Below are 17149 nucleotides of genomic sequence, written 5' to 3'. Positions count from 1 at the left end.
TGAAAATGAAACTTTTAAGTTTATTATTCCATATGTTTAATGCAGAGTTAATGGTGCTAGGACAGCGTAGAGACTGGGGGAAGGGAGCTGGGGGAGGAAGGTGCTACTTGCATAAATAAGGGGACAGGGCTTGAACAGGTTACATGCGTACAGGGAGCAAACATTCTACATGATCTTTTCAGACACCACAAGGAGAAGTCATCCATAGCTAAGGGAGGCAGGAAGGGCATCTGACAGTCATAACAGCAGAGGGAAACAGCGGCACGGATCACAGTCCATGTTTGGTCAAAGTATTTTCTCTTTCTAGACTGGATTACCCATTGGAAGGTCCCTTCTCTGTGATCAATTGCCAGGAGTCATTTTTTTTTTTTCCTGCAGCAACTTCTGTGCCAATTCACTCCCTGGCATGGCAAACCACCCCAGTCCTGGAGGTGTCAAAGGAGAAGTCAGCAGACTGTCCTCAGGCGTTGGGCTGAAAAAAAGAGGGTTGATCAGACTGCAAGAGTTGCTTGCTTCCAGTTCGAAGCCCAGAGGCAAAAATGAGTTCTTCTGCACCTAACCAGGCTTGTTTTCTTTATATTCATCCAAAACTGGGTGCGTATCTACCTCGCTTAGAGCCACAGGTTCATCTTTCCATCCTTGGTGAAGGTAGGAGGGAGGCGTTGATGGATTGCAATATGTGATGAACAAACGAGCAGGGATGCACACCCCATCAGCCTGAGTTCGGAGCAGGGGTTCAAAGTGAGTATTACAATTGCCTCTGGGTGTTGGCAAGTGCACAGTAGCTTTCTTGGTGCCTCCACTTTCAGGCAGGCACTGGAAGAGCAAGGACTAGGTTTGCTCAGAGGTTGTTGAGGATACTGAAGAGATTAGAAAGGACTGAGATGCCAGGAATACCAGACACAAATGAACGATATAAAGTAATTGTAAGACAGGAGGATTCACTCACAGCACCTTAATGATCCACAGGTCCTGCCCCACCTCTCCTGCATCCCCATACACAAACACACGCGCACACAGGCTATGATATGAGAAAGGCTAAGAGTGACAATGCAGTTCCTGAGTCCAACGCATTGTTCAGTCAAGCCTTACAAAAAAAAAATAAAATAATCCATGCAGGAAGGAGCGTGGGATTAAACAGAGGCAGGACGGAGAGAAGAGGCGGGGAGAAAAGCTAGGGCGCAGTTGTGGAAATCAGCGGGGAAGCAAGTGTAAGTTGGTCTTCAAACGGGGATCGAGATTCATGCATGTGTGAATCTTAGGCAGGACTGCTGCACAATGCTGATCGCAAGGAAGCCGGCCGTGCCGTCCTCCCTGCTCCTCCTCCCACAACATGTTCACCACGGCTGAGCAGCCACCCTTCACCCCACAGCAGGTGACAAAGAGTTGGCCGGTGTGGTCTTTTGGAAACGCTTGCTAACTCACTGGAGGAGTCTGGGGAGGGGAAGGAAAGGACAGTCTCTCTTCTCTTAAGTCCAGGGTGCACAAAACGAAGCCCACCACGGACCAGTCACTCCATGTCTTGAATCCTCCTCATCTAGAAGGCCAATAAGGTGTTGCAAGCCAGTGGCATGGCCTGCGTGGAATCGGTAAAGGGCGAAAGGGCGAAAAACCTTCCTCGAGGCGGGTGAGCCAGCGATAGCCGGGGTCAAGAAAGGCACTTCCAGATACTCAGTGGGTTTTGGTGGCTGGATGGTGGCACTGAGTGACCTCGGAGTTCGGAGGCTCTTCTGCCTGTGCTGATTCTTCGGAGCCTTTCCGTCGCTGCTTCGGTCACCGTTCCCCATTCCCTACGGTCTGGAGAGAGTCGTATAGACGGGCTGTTCCCAATGTGTGGGGCTATGGGACTGTGGCACGGAGGGTGCAGGGTCAGAGATGGCAGTGTAAAGGGGACGTTGGGAAGGTCCCATGTAGGAGAAGGCAGAGTAGAGGCCAGAGGCTTGGCTGGAGTGGCTGTAGTAGGGTCCCGAGGGCTGGTGGTCAGGGTAGTCAAACTGGGGCCTGGAGATGGAGGGGAAGGCCGAACCGTAGTGGGGCAGACTCAGGGAGGTGTAAGCTATCTGGGAGGTGGAGGGCTGGTCGGTGTAATGACCTCCGGGGGCGGACCCCTCCGTTTTCACCTGGGCCTTGGAGTCCACCACCGGTGACGTGGCGGCGGACAAGGAGACCCCGTGCTGCTTGGAGATCCAGGCCGAGTGTCCGCTGGCCGCAGCCAGGGCGCTCCCGAGGCCGTAGCCGGCGGCCGCGGCTGCCGCGTAGCCCCCGACATGGCCTGGGTGGCCAGCGTGTCCGTTGGGCGGCAGGTACTGGTCGAACTCGTTGACGTCAAAGGTCTCCATGTTGGACATCACCTCGTGGCTGATCTCGCCGATGTCCACGTTGCCGAAGTCGATGTGGGGCTTTCCCCCTTCCCCCAGGGAGCGCCCTTCCCGCTTGGAGTCAGCTTTGCCTGCCTGCAGCTCGGTCTTGGGGGTGGTGGGAGGCGTGGGGGGGCCGTGGCTCTGACCTGCAAGGTGAAAAACATTTTGAGGAGGAAAGAGAGGGGAGAAGGTGAGTTACTGCTTTCAACCTGGGCAGCTTTACAGGCCAGCTCCGCTCCTCCCAGTATGCCAGCAACTGCACTGAGACTTCGGTGGAGGGGGAGCCACTGAATGGCCAGCCAAAACCAAATATTTTTATATCATCTTGCCAAAAACAAGGAAGGGTAAAATGATACCCCACTGGAGAAGAGAAATGTAAGTGCCATGAAACTCAGGCATGGCCCTATACCAGTGACTCCAGCAGTCTGCTGGGTCGTGAGCAAGGTGTGAGCCACACCACTACGGCTTTTACAGCGATGGCTTGTTTTCCTGAGCCTCCCCATTGGCCATAACCTGCCAGTGGGTTCACAAAGACCCAGGACTCACCTGAGGAGTGTTCTGGGTGCCCGTCGGACATGGGCGACCCTTCCCCAGGGTGCCTGTGGTCCAGGTGGGCGTTCTTGTAGTGGGCCTGGATGGCGGCAGCCCCGCCAGCCTCCGCCTCCACCTGGCCTTCGCCCTCGCCCTGCGTGGCCTTGCCGTTTTTCCGCCGGCGGGGCTGGTACTTGTAGTCGGGGTGGTCTTTCTTGTGCTGCATCCTCAGCCGCTCCGCCTCTTCGATAAAGGGGCGCTTGTCGCTTTCGTTCAGCAGCCTGCGGGGACCAGGGTGGTAAAGAAGAGGGGAAGGAGAGGGGCAGGTGTTTGAGAAAAAAAAAATCCCAATACACACAATTATGGGACACAGCATATAAATCAGGGCGTTGGCCCGTTTTAGGGTATTTCCCAGAATAACAGGGAGAGCTGGGAGTGATGCAATGGAGACAGCAGTGTTTTCCTTCTCTTCGTTTATGGTCAGCATTAAAACTCACTGTCATGGTCAGTGCCAGCGCTGGGTGCCCCTTCCCCAGCTGCATTATACATCTCAGGAACTTCAACAGTCTCACTTGCATTTTAGTTTCACCCCCAAAGGAAAACGCAGCCTTTCCCAGCTGTGAAAAATAAGGCCGGAAAAGCTGCTTTCAAAGATTTAGGGCAAATTAAGGGAAGCTGGGAGCAGGCCTCAAACGATGGCAGCGTGGCCTATCCTTACTACCCATACCGCTGCCTTCCATATCTCTTGCTCCTCCCCAGACTGATTTTATTCCAATTTAAGCCTTTTTGTGGGCTGTGCCCTGAGTTTGAGACTCTACTGAACATAAATGGTAGTAATTGGTGTTGTCTCCACCCAAGCTACTGCCTGGAGCTCGCTGGGCCTTTAAGCCTCTTGCAATATCCTAAAAAAATTAGGAGGAAAATGGTGTATCCTGCTCCTCCTGGAGCTCCTGCTCGCTGTAGATGGGGATAATGCAAAAGGTTGAAACACAAATGCCCAACCCTTCTTGAATGTAGCCTCGTAGTTGTAAAAAAAAATAGCTTCTACATTGCTAGACCGTGTACAAATCAATGAGCTTTGGTCTCTAGATTAAAGGCTGTAGAAATGTAAGCTCCTTCTCTGTATTCCTGCCAGATCATGAGCTGCTCTGGTTAAGATAGGATCTCCAAGAAAATTGTAAAATGTGCAGGCAGGGCAGCTCAGAAAGCTTGAAGATGAGAACGATCTGGTTGCTCAGGGCTTTAGCAGCTTCAATTGGTATTGCTTCAGTTTAATTTTATTTTTTTATTTTTTTTCCCTCAAATATCCTTGTGACTTAGGGTCAACCTGCTTCCAAGCAGAAACCAGTGCTCTCAGAAGGGGTCAGTCTTTTCCTGTGACTTGTACCTCAGGCACCCCAAAGCCCTCAGTGCTAAAAGGCAAGTGATTCTGCTAAACTGTAGGCACTGTGGAAGAAGAAAAGGCCTGAGAAACTGAAGTTTCTCAGTGCTCCCTGTGCATCCCCCTGCCCATCAGCCAGAAGGTGTGTGGCGTGGCCTGGAGCACGTTACAGTGCTGACCTGGGTTCACTCCAGGCTGCCTGAGAAGGTCGCAGCCACACGCTGCATTCCTCCGCTGCCTTAATCCTGCAGATTAAAGCAACTGAGCCACCATGAATCCAGCACCAGCTTTCCTGTCTCCCTCCTGCCCCTGTACACCACGCTCACACGTCCTGGAGGGCTCTAATCCTTCAGCCAGCCCTGCTCCAGGCTGCCCAAGAGGTCTGAAGGGACAGCCTGTCTGGCCATCCTGACCTCTGGAGGCATCAAGGGTTGGGAGGCAACCTCACACCTTGAGGACACCCCTTCTCCATGGGAGGTGAAGAAACGGAGGCAAACTCTGCAGCCTTACAGCCCTTCACTACAAGGCAGCTGGGCTCGGGCTTCTCTACACTGCCAACATAGATGGTGCTGAAGTTGGGAACTTGCTGTGGTTGGGAACAAAACGTCTCCTTTTACAGAAGCACCTCTTGGAGCAAGAGGCTGGATGCCGGACAGCCAGCTTTGCTCTGCTGGATGTATCAGTAAACTTCCAGTGGAGGCCAGCAGTGAAGGCCAAAGCTCAACCTTCCTCATCTGCCTCATGGATGACCTGAACCAGATCCAACCGTGTCTATGCAGGAGTCAAATCCCTGCCCTCTGGTCTGTGCCTGGTCTCCTCACCGCCGCTCCTCTCCCCTTGACAGCCGCCCGCTAGCAGTACCACCAGCAGGCCAGCGGGACGTCAACTCCCCGTGCCTTTGTCTTCTTCCCCAGCCTCCCTGCTCCCTCCTCCCCTCCCACTGGGATCAGAGCTCAAATCGGCTTTAGCAAAGTGAAACTGGTGCGAGCAGGCAAAGGCCAGGAGATTTGGGGGATTTGGATTTCACTCGCTTCCTGCCCTCCCCCTCCGCCCCCCAACGCTCCCCTGTTGATAATGCACAGGAATCTCGCACGGGCAGAGAACTTATGGATCACGGAGCAAAGCCCTCGTGGGGCTTACCACAGCCCTCTCCACCCACCCCGGCACCAAACGCCCCCGATGAGTCGGCGTGGTGGGAATGGGGATGTCCACAGCCCCAGATTTCATGGGCATCACCCTGTCCTGGGCGCGTTTCCTTGGTGAGGTGGGGTGCAGAAAACGAGGGAGCTGCCACCCCCATAAAAAAGTCCCTTCATCGGGTCTCCTTGTCCCCAGGAACAGCCCCGCTGTCCCCTTCTTCTCGTGTCCCGCTTGTTTTCGGCCCCGGAGACGGTGCTGGCTGGCGTGTTGGCTTAGAGTCACGCCGACATTTTCAGCAGCCGGCCTCCATTTGAGAGCTGTTCCTCATCCCACCCCAAGGAAGGAAAGCAGCCAAGGCGAGCTTTCGTCAAGCATGGAAACCCTCCCTTCTCCTCCTCCCCTTCCCCTTGCCCTCCATTTTAGCGCCTTCGCTTCTTCGCCTACATCTTTCCCATCCCAAGTGGACACAAACCAGGGGCCCCAGCACTAAGATTTTCTAGTAGAAAAATCTTAGGATTTTTCTTGGATCGGCTACTTGGATCGGCCTTCAGGAAGATTTTCCAGGCTCTGCCGTCCCTACCCATCACCGTGCATATATTTGGCTTAAAGCTCTGCCGGCAGCCTCCGTGCTCACCAGCTCTCGCTCCCTGCACCGCTAACGCAGCCCATACGTGTGCAAGCTCGCAGCCACCCATGTGGAAACACACTTTGCCACTCTTCTTTTCCAAAGCAAGTAGTGATTTCGGCTGTTGGGTTTGGGCGGTCGCTTTGTAGATGATCTGTAAGCATCCAGGTCCCTGTGCAGGGGACCTGCCAACTGCATTTGTGAAGTGATTGAGATTAAGCCAGAGCTCAGCCGGGCTGCCCGCAGTTAGACTAGCACGTAGCTGCAATACCTTGGGGGCAGCAGGAACCTAAAGAGAGGAAAATCCAACTGCACACTGGGCTGAAAGGCTTGGCTCAGGGCTGCAAGCCTGGAAACCTTCAGGCCACCTCCCTTGGACTTTTTGTGACCTATTATTTGCCCCCAGCCCTAACAGAAAGACACATACACGTTGTCCTAGCCAGCTCAGATGCTGCTGCACCCATAACCCTGGTGGTACAGTCCCGTATGGGCTGGCACAGCTCTGACCGCCGCTGTCTGCCCTAGCAGCAAAGACTCAGAAAGGATCCGTGCACAAGGCCCTACAAAACACCCGGGGCCCTCTGCAGAACCTCAGCCATCACCTGACGGCCACGGCTCCAGCTCGGGTGCACAAATGTCACCACGGGCCGGGGGCTGCGTCTCCGTGCACTCTTCCCACGGCAGCTGTGGAGGGATTTAACCACTCTGCTCTGCTTTCAAAGGAAACGCAGTGTCCGAAGGGAGGCCGCTGCCCTAAAATCTGGCAGTATATCGCAATGAGGGAATGGTAGCTTGAAATAACACTCTGGGAGCAAAAACAAAGGTGGATTCGGATGCGGAGATGCGGGCGAGGGGAGCCAGAGGGAGCTGGGAAGCAGAACAATGGGGGCAAAGCGTAAGAAGGAGATCGGTTCATACTGGCACAAATGGAAGAGGACACCACAGTGATAATAGGTGGAGATGGCCAAGTTGATACAACAAAATGTGGGGGGGACAGAGCAAACCTGTGGGCTACCAGGGTGGGGGCAAAAGAGCAGGCAGGGGGCTGAGCGCTGCGCATCGTAGTTTTGCCTGCGGTCCAGAGGCTGGCAGCAGAGCCCAAGGATGGAGCAGCAGGCTAGGCAGAGGAAAATGAAGGCAGCGGGGAACAAAGCGGGAAGGAGCGGAAAGAGCATCAGAGGAGACCTCTGCCTTCAGCTTCCCAAAGCAATCCACTTGCTTGAGTTACAGCAGACACTGGCGGGTCGGCGTAAATAGGGGGACACAGCAGAGGGAGCAACTGGTGCTCAAGGGCTCAGTTCCCCCTCGTGAGCAGGGAGGTTTGGAGGCAGGAGGAGACCTACTGGACAGGGCGCGTTACAGTTCTGCTTGGAAAAATGTCTCGTGGCCCGTCTGAGGCAGAGGGCTTCCTCCCATGCAATCCTGTCAGGACGGGAGAGGGAATGAAAGGGTTTCTTCACAGGAGGCCGATGGCCATCATAAGTGTTGGTCGGTGCAGGGGGCATGCAGCAGAAAGTGCTTTTGATAAGTCAACGGGGTTATTGGGAGGAATGGCCTGACGGGAATGAAGCGGCATGGCCAGCCTTGCACGCGTGGGACCCCTTCATAGCAGGGGCTCTCCTTGCCCACCCCTCCCCACCACGGGCCTCGCTGCACCTGCATGGCCTGCCGAAACCAGGACTGACCCGGGAAGGACGGGTGGGTGGCTCAACCCTTGTCTCTCTGCCCTCATCCTTCCTCCTCAGCCATGTCTTTGCTTCCCGCTTACTCTGTGGTGCTGCACAGAAGATAACCCCTGCTGGTGTGGGGACCCGAGATCAAACAGGCTCAGGGCAGCCACAAGCGAGTTAAGTCTGACGGGGCTCAGCCCAGCTTCTGTTCGTGTGAAACTTTGCCCAACAGAGGGTGAGCCAAGGAGGCAAGGTCTCCCCTGACAGTCAGGTAGGACCAGGATGAGCGTCCTGGTCAGGAACAAGAGGGAAAGTTAGAGGGAAACAGGTGGAAAAGGGAGGCATGGGCTCCATCTGGGGTGGAGGTGAGCCCTGCTGAGGAATCCTTCCCTATGTATATAGGGTATAACAGCCACTCTTGCCCCATTCCCCCAGCCACCATGGAGGAGGCTCCCTGTGGGGAAAAAAACTTTCTCAGGGGACACCCCGTCCATCCCACCCCGTCCCCATCCTTCCTCCTGCCTACATATTCCACTCCAGGACACCTCCGGGCCTCAGCCCACTCACACGCCCGCTCTTACCTCCAGAGCTTCCCCAAGGTCTTACTGAGCTCGGCGTTGTGGAGGTGCGGGTACTGGTCAGCCAATTTCCTCCGGGCAGCCTGTGCCCATACCATGAAGGCGTTCATGGGCCTCTTGACGTGGGGTTTGCTCTTGTTACTTCCATTGACCCGAACGGGCATGGGTACCAGGGTCCAGTCATAGCCGCTCAGCACCTGGCTGACCGCCTCGCGGATGCACACAGGGAATTTGTCGTCGTCCGCCTCCGAGTCTTGCTGTTCCTTCTTGACCTTGCCCATCTCTCCGTTCCCGGAGCCGGCGAGGTGAGGAGAGGTGTCCGATGCCATGGAGGGTCCCGGCGAGAGGCAGTGGTGGTCTTCGGAGCCCACCGGGCTCATCTCCACCTCTGAAAGGTCTTGGTCGTCGGCCATGGTCTCTTCCTTCTCGGTGTCCTTCTTCTCACTGGGGAGGGGAGGGAGGAAGACAAAAACAAAGGAAAGAAAGGAAAAAAAAAAAAAAAGGAAAAAAAAAGAAAAAAAAACGAGGGGAAAGAGAGAAAAGGAAAAGCGACCACCAAATCCAACAGGGACTCTGCGCTCTCCGAAGAGCTGACCACGAGACAGGGGCCGCTTGATAAAAGCACAAGCAAAGCAATTGCCATGCACACCACAAAACCCGTGATCGAGGGGGGTGGGGATGGGCCGGGGCCCCAATTAATCGGGAGCTCCTATCTTTGCGATCGTCCCAAGCTGGTGTCTGCAGAGGGGCCTACGGCAGCTGCCCAGCTGTGCCAAGGGCCAGTGGGACAAGGGGGTCCGGGGACCCCAGAGGAGGGAGCATGGAGCCTCCTGCCCGGCCACAGCTCCCCATGGGGAGCAGGACCGGGGGAACAGCCACAAAACTTGTGCCAGGAGGTGCCCCTTTCCTTTGAAGCCATGATTTGGATCGCCAGCACAATGCCTAGGAAGAGGGGGGCACCAGCACCATGTTGATAAACCAAAGGGACACGTCTCGTATCTCCTGGCCACCTCCAGGGACACAAGGCACCGGCAGGCAGCGAAAAGTGCCTCCGTGGGGACACCCCATCCCTCGGCCACTGCTCACACAGCAAAGACTTAAAATATATCCACGTCGCATCCCCACGCACGTCCGTGGGGATATACGTGCACCACATACATACAGATATTCAGATGCAAGCACACGTGAAGTTGAACTTTGAGAGAAGCCACGGAGCCGAGCTGCCTGCCCCGCGCACCCCTCCTCTCTCGCTGCCTGCAGTCACCTCTAAAAGTCCCTGCCACGGCACAGCCGCTGCCCTCGTTGAGAAAGAAAGGCTCTGAAAATAAAGGCCTCCTTATCCAACCCCCCCCCCACCCCCAGCCAGAAATAAAAAGAAGGAAAAAAAAAAAAAAAAAAAAAGAAGTTTTAGAAGAGCGTGCCTCTGGTTTAGCTGAAAAAGTCAATGGGGAGCAAAGGCTGCTGTCGCTCCGCTTGCAGAGGGTGGCACGGCGCTTTGCTGGGGAAATTGAAAAAGTGGCAGAAAGTAGGGAAAATAAAAAAAAATAATAATAATAAAAAAATAAGAGTGAATGTGTGTGTGCATGCCAGGGAGCTCAGGTAGGAAAACTTACGTTGCCAATCCTGCGAGGGCTGCGGTGTCCCAGTCGCCCCCCTGCTCTCCCTCCGGCTTCAGGGTGCGCTGCCGGGGAGGCGCTCAGGCGAGTGCCATTCCTGGAGGGAGGCTTGGTTTTTTCTAATACCCCGGCTGGATGCCTCTCGCTGGCTTTGCTGCTTAGCACCGGGGGAGGGAAGGGCGGAAGGTGGAGCCAAGCATTTCTCAGAGCCAGGACACGGTCAGGCCGCTGGGGAGGGGACGCGGGCAGCCCCCCACCCCACCTCGGCCTTCCCCACTTTCCACCGGCGCCGGCTGCTTGGCCGGAGATCAAGGATGGAGAATGAAACCCCCAGCAGATTGGGGTTGCTGGGTGCAGGGAGGGATGTGGCTGGGCTCCCCTTCTTCCCCCTAGCATCACCCTTGTTCTTGCAGGGCATGGTGGCCCCCACGGTCCCGACATCCCTTATCCCCGTCACGGGGTCTGATGGGGACCCCAGTGCGCTGCAACAAGCTGGCCCAGGACTCCGGGGTCAGGATGTTGCAGGAGGTCAGTAATGTCCTGAGAATGAAGGACATTAGGTCCTTTCTCACCAGGCTGTCAAAGAGCAGCACCAACCCCGTAACCATGAGAGGTCACCCATAAAAATCTGACGACCTCCCCAGGTCCTCCAGAGCTAGCGGTGAGATAGAGCCAGCTCCTGCACCAGCCCCTCACTGGAGACCCAACCTGAAGGAGCTTCAGTGCTACGTCTGGGTGCACAGCTGTGACCCGGGGAACCAACCTCAAGGCATTTCCAGAGCGTTTCCAGCTCCTGTAGCAACTCTTTGTTCTTCACAGACTATGTTAGAAAGATCCCACATGAAGCATAAGGGGACCAGTCCCAAGGATGGTGCTGAGCACCTGAGCTAACACACTCAGAGCAAAGCTGTGGGGCCGGCTGCTGCCCTTGTAGACCTCGCTGACAGCATAGGACCATTTCCCTATGAATGTAGCTCTGAAACTATGGGGTGGTTCCAGGGAAAACCTCACTAGAGCCCACTGAGGAGTCTTTACAGAATGGGACCAAGAGTGGGAATGGCTGCATGTCAACGGCATCAAACCTGTGGCAGGCAGAGGTGCTTAAAGGTGTCTGTGTGGTCTTGCACTGCCCGTAACAACCTCTTAAGTGCTCTCCCTTCTTTCTTTTTCTTAATCATCACCCGCTCCAGAAAAAGAGGCGCTCAGATGCTCCTCCTCACAAGATGCCTTTTTCCCTTTGGAAGAGAGAAATGTGGGTGGCTTTTTCTTGGATGCTGTGAAAACCCAAAGGAAAGCCTAGCAAATTAAGACAAGTTCCTGCTTCCTCAACCAAAGCAGCAGCCGGTGAACCTTGTGCCTTAGAGTATGGAGCAAGTTCTCCCACCAGGAGACACCTCCAGCTCCCAAGCCAGTGGAAGTCCATGGCCCACCAGAGGCAGAGTAAGCACTGCGGAGCTGATGTTTTCTTACATGTCCTCAGGGTCTGGGTGAACAGAAGAGTGTCTCAGTCCCCCACCCTCAACTGTGGCAAGAAAAGGAGTAAATCAGGAGGGAACTTCAGTAATCCAGAGGGCTGTGGACTAACGTTGGTCCCTCTTCTTGCCGTCCCCATCAGGGGCTGCTGCTACCTTCCAGGTCCCATCCATGCCTTGTTGCAAGAGCTGTGGGTGCCTTGGCCCCCGACAGGGACATCCCAAAACGTATGGGCCTGGCTTAAAGGAACACACACCAGACACACAATTTCTGCAATCTGCAGACTCAGTGTCTCCACGTGTTTAAATGGTGGGCAAAGTTGGTGGTGGTGGTTTTGTTTTGTGGTCGTTTTTTGTTGTTGTTGTTGTTGTTGTTTTTGTTTTTGTTTTTTCTCCATTCTGCCTTTCTCTAGTTGTTGCTTTTTGTCTCCTTTGCTTCTGCCTCCTCTTTCTGAATTCTCTTTCCCTGTGTGTAGCCTTTTTTTTTTCCTGTTCCCAGCTCTCCCTTGCAACACTGACTGCAGGTGCTCACACACCCTTTTCCAAGTCTTTTCCATCTGTGTTTCATCTCTTCCCTCGTGCTATGAAGAGGGAGAGACAGGAGAGCGAGCGGTGGAAGACCACACCTGTAGGGCAACGGGGAGAGGTGTGATGCTTTCTCTTCAGCTGAGGTGAGAGGACGCAAAGAGAGGGAGGAGAAGAGACCAGGAGAAGAGACAGGAGCAGGGGACCCTGCTCAGTAGGGTTTCAATGGGAGGGCCACGTTGGTGGGACACCAAAGGCCACCTCCTCTGAGGTGACCCCCATTCACTGCACCCATGGGAAGCGGAGGAGTAAGAGGGGAGAGTGTGTCTCTAATGGGCAAATGGGCTTGGAGGGGGGAAAAAAGACCAGAGGACGCCCATTGGGAAGTTTTGGTGTCCCCAAACCACGTCTGCAATTAGGGGTAGGTGAGGAATCCCCTGCATGCCCCAAAAACCCAGCGAGCTCCCCATCCACGAGACAGGGCCAGCTTTTGTCCCGTGCCCAGCCCGGGGGCACAGCACTGGTATTGTCCCGGGACCGCCTGGGAAAATGGGAGGGGTTCCCCATGAAACCTTTCCATAGAGCAAAACAGCGTCAGAGCCGGGTCTGGGGGGGGGGGGGGGGGGGGACGGGACTGGGGCAGACACCAGAAAAAAAACACACACACAACGGGCAAACAATACTGGCAGTGTGCTGAGGGAAAGGGAGACCCATGAATTGGGAGTTTGATAAGGATTTTCTCCCGCGCGCGCCCGCTCTCTCAACAGCCCCTTCAGTTTTCCCGGCACCCCCCTCCTTCCCTTTGCCTGCCCGCTTGTTTGGGCCTCAAACAGTGCGCTGCCTTTGTTCGGGGATACAGGTGAACGGCCATCATGTGATGCACGCACACGCGGGCGCGCACATAAAAAGCTTTTTCAGAGCGCCCGGCTCGCCTCAGACCCGAAGACGGGAGAGGAGACCCGGGCCGGGAGCAGCGGGGACGGCGGCGCTGCTCCATCCTGCTGCAGCACCCCGTCCCGCCGAGGTGGGCCTGCGGGGAGATTCGGGGCAAAGCTGGGGGTCTGCGGGGGTCTCGAGCCTGTTATCCCCTCAGGAGGCAGGCAATAGCGGGCTGGCGCTGGGTGTGGGGTGGCCGTGCTGGGGACGGGGTGCAGAAGGTCCCCTTCACCCCGCGTGGCTCGCGGGGAGGTGATGGTGCTGAGCCCTCGTCCCTCCCCGGGTCCCACGTGGGATGAGCGTCCTTGTATCCTCGCCGGCATGAGGTTCCCTGCTCCCACCGTGGCTGGAGGGGAGGGGAAGAGATGGCTAGGGAGGAGGAGGAGGAAGGAGGAAGGCCTCCTGCTGGAAATGGGGGACCTCAGCCCCTAAGGGAGAGCTGGATGGGTTTGCTCAATCCCTTCAGCCAGGAGGGAGAAAGAGAAAGGAGGAGGACCAAGGCAGTTCTGGGAAGGCTGAAGGTGGTGGAGATGTTTGGCACCTGCTGGAAATTCCCCTGTCCCAAGCAGAAATAGTGTATCAGACCTCCTCGGTGAGGTCTGCATGTCCCCTTTGGTGTGGAGATGCGACGGGGCCCTCTCACGTCTTATCACCACGACCATGAAATAGCTGGGAAGCCATGTAGCTCAGTCCTGGGACAACGTGCAGGCCTGGGAGGGCAAGGTTTTGGCGTTGAAGGCATGTATGAATCAGAAAAAAAAAAAGAAAAAAAAAAAGGCAAGGTTTCAACCGGTTACTCTTTTTATTTGAAGGTCGCCTGAGTGTGATACTCAAGGGAAAGGCAGTGAGGAGCAAAGGGAGAGGCCAACATTTCATCATGACACTCAGAAAATCGATGGGTCTGCGGATGGCCTCACTCGTGAGACATCATGGGACTTGATTTATGGAGGCTGTGTGAGATCAGGACCAGGCCTGATGCTTGCCAGGGCACCCAAGGCCAACCCTGTCTCCTCTGCTTCCTCGTGCCTTTCTCTCCGAAATCCTCCCCAGTCTGATATCAGCGGGCTCCCAGCATTTGGGGCATTTTCAAGGACTTTCCATGAACAGGAGAAGCGGAGAGGCCCCAAAGCCCACGCTCCCTGGTGCTGTGGCGGCCCCGATCTCCTGTTGCAGGGGACAAAGAAGCGTGAAAGCTACCCCAAATTTGATCAGCCACCTTTGTCAGCATGACCAGAGCCCTTCAATTCGTAAGTGTCCTTGCAACGGGGAGCCGGGCACGGGAACTGCAGCCAGGCTCTGGCCTTCATCACCCCTCATCAGGATTACGGTGGATTATGGTGCCAGCTGCTTTGGAGAGGAGGTGCAGGAACCCTCCTGGAAAGCAGAGGGGACCAACACCTCTGAGCAACCACAAAGACCCCGGGACAGCTCCCGACCCATCGTCTTGGACAGCCCAAGGCTCCCCCAAGCACACGGGAAGGACTTCCAATGCCACACAAGTCCTCCCCAAAGTCCCTGGGACAATTTAGCAGGGTCTGGGAAGATCAAAGAGGAGCGAGGCAGGGCAGGTCCGTCTGCTACCTGCTTTGATGGGTGGCAAGAGCCTCCCTGGCTGTTAACCCCCTCGACTCCTGCTGGAGAGGCCAGGTGTGATTCCAAAAAGTGAACTCAAAAAAAGCAAGCACTGAAGGGGGAAGGAGGTTTTGCATTTTCTCAAGGGGAGTCTCCAACATCCAGCGCGATACGGTGCAGGGAGCCAGGTGCTCTCGGGCTGCATGGCCAAGGAGGGATGCCTGGAGGGGAGGAGAAAGGAATTGTGTACACTTGGGCTGAATGATGAGACAAGGGGATCCTCCCAAGGGGTCGTAGCAGTGTTGGGTGACTCGGGTGGGCTCGTTCAGCAGGGACCAAGGTGGCTCCGGGGGGATCTTCAGCTCCAGCAGCCCGCTGGCAGCAGGGAGGCTCCCGGGGAGCCAGGGGAAGGGTTAAGTCGGGAAGGCTTCAGCCCGCTGCCTTGGCCCCTGTAATTCCTCCAGAGAGTAGGACTGGGAGAACAAGGAGCCCATTCTGTTCGCAGGAATTAATAGCAAGGAGTCATCTGGGGTGTCATTCAAGCCCTGATCAGCTCCCGGAGGAATGTGAGGGAGAGCGAGCGAGGGAGCACGGCCCCAGGCCGAGGCACCAAAGCCAGGGCAGGAGCGCTTGTGCTGGTAACCAGAGCTACCAGCCGGAATTCGGGACCCCAGCCTCCGCATCCCCTCTGCCCTGCGCCCCCCTTCTCAAAGGGCCAGCTCCTAATCTGGGGGCTCATTTCCAGACCCTTTGTCCCTTGTTCCCCGTTCGTTTCATGGCTAGGGAAGATGTCCCAACCCATCACCGCCACCACCTCCCTTCCACCAAGCTGCCAGGGCCATCAGGAGAGCTCAGATTTGTCCTCCCCAGCAAGCTTGCCCACGGAGAGGGTCTCCAAGGGGCCCATAAGTGCATCTGGGGATGAGGGGTAGCTCGGGGGACTGCAGAGTTCAGTGCTGAGCCCTTTGCCACCACATCAGCTCTCCCCAAGTGACTGTGGTCACCACAGTTTCTGCAACAAAAGACCAGGCCAGCAAATGAGCACATCTGTATTTCACCACGTTGCACCATGGCCGTGCAGGGAGGCTTGAAAGCACTGTGTGGTGACACCACAATGCTGCCTGTGATGGCAACCAGCAAAAAACATTTCGGCCACATCTCTACTGGCCTGAGAAGGAAACCTCAGAGTGGTCCAGCTCTGCCCGGTTGCATTGCAGGTGGCCTGCATGTTCACGCCTGGTGGCACAAGGTGTCCCAGGGCTATGGAGATGCACCTGGATTATCTCTGCAGGGCCACTATATGGCTGACGGGGTCTTCAGGGCAACCCTTCAGGCCAGTCCTAGGTGTGTGCACGGCCGCAAGACTGACTGTGAGCTCAGCTCACCAGCAAGGCTGGGTAGGTGGCAACCCCTATGAAATGTGAGCAGAGCCCTGCTGGAATGCACGAGTTGCTTTTGCTGGCCCACGTTTTGCAGCCAAGGTGCCTCTCACCAAAGCTTTTCCTCCTCCCCATGCACACCAGGTTGGTGTGAAAATGATTTTAAGCGCTAGCTCTGCACCTCAGCATCTTGCAAGAGATGCACGGTGCCTCCAGGACGGACTCCTCCGCCCCCTCCCCATCCCCATCCCACCACCACCACCACCACAATGAGCACCCCTTGTTGTAGAGGGGTTAATAAATGATGCAAGAAAGGAGCCCTTTAATGCACAGTGACCTCTGGCCTTTCATAAATCACAGTGTTGGGCTGTGAGTGCGCGGGGGGCGCGAGGCGGTGGGGGGGAGATGATGGGAGGGGGTCCATGCAGCTGCGCCACGGAGTTGACATTGTTCCCACCATCACTAAAGTGCAACAAATCCCTCTATTGTGTTCCTGGTTTATCTGGTTCCTCTTGTTTATTAGCAGAGGTTGTTTGGCGCTGGCTCCAGCCCTGGGCGGGTGGAAAGAGTGTTGGCACGCACCAGAGGAGGGGAGGGAGGGAGTGGGGGGGACCGGGACGGGAGGACGAGAGCAGCTCATCAATGGCTGTATTGTCCCATCTTTTTTGTTGCTCCTGTAATGATATGTTCGAAAAAGGAGATTAAATACAGAAAAAAAAAAAAAAAAAAAAAAAGAGAGAGAGCAAGAGAGAGAGAGGCAGGGGGAGATGAGAGAGGGAGAGAAAGACAAACTGCACTGAAGGATAGGGTAGGAATGGCCGGGCTGGGCTCGCAGCGGATGCTCCAGCAGCTGGGGAGGATGAGTCGGGATGGAGCCGCGATGGGGCCGCTCCGTGCCTTTATGCTGCTTATTCAGGTCAGGAGCCATCAGCCCCAGTGCCTGGGGCTGCGCCCACCCGTGCCAACTCTATTCATGGCCAGCAGGGAGGATGGGGTGCTGGGGACAAGGGGCTGGGGGCAGCAAGAGGGGGGAGGAAGGCTGTTCTTCACGTCCTTCGAGGCTGAACTGGCCTTTGTACAGCAGAGGCAGTCGGGGCACAGCATCTTCTCTAAGCACCGGCACTGTCCTTCATCCCTACCAGGTGGCTTTCCCCCAGCCTACCCACCCATTGTGAGAAGAACCAGGGCCCCTTCCCAAATCAGTAAAAAAAAATCTTTCTTACACTAGGATCCCCCCTCTAAAACTGCCCACAGAGAGCTCTGCCACTTCTCATAGAGTCCATGGGACAGTGCTGGAAGATGATGGTGCTTTGGTCTGCACCTTTCCCAAAGCTAGATGACAAAATGCCGTAGCCACCAGGGCT

General features: G+C 55.7%; 1 protein-coding gene across 1 annotated transcript; it reads right to left on the bottom strand.

The window, feature by feature from the left end:
- On the bottom strand, window positions 1-10043 carry SOX10 (SRY-box transcription factor 10). The gene is made up of 4 exons (XM_032181914.1): window positions 9899-10043; window positions 8289-8729; window positions 2907-3172; window positions 1-2506 (listed from the first exon to the last, which is right to left on the bottom strand). Exons 2-4 carry the CDS (start codon window positions 8696-8698, stop codon window positions 1791-1793), a joined length of 1392 nt encoding a protein of 463 aa, XP_032037805.1. The 5' UTR covers window positions 8699-8729; window positions 9899-10043; the 3' UTR covers window positions 1-1790.
- Window positions 10044-17149: the final 7106 nt, after the last annotated feature.

Source organism: Aythya fuligula, chromosome 1, assembly GCF_009819795.1.
Source record: "Aythya fuligula isolate bAytFul2 chromosome 1, bAytFul2.pri, whole genome shotgun sequence".
NCBI lineage: Eukaryota > Metazoa > Chordata > Aves > Anseriformes > Anatidae > Aythya > Aythya fuligula.
This window is presented reverse-complemented; position numbering and strand designations above follow the sequence as displayed.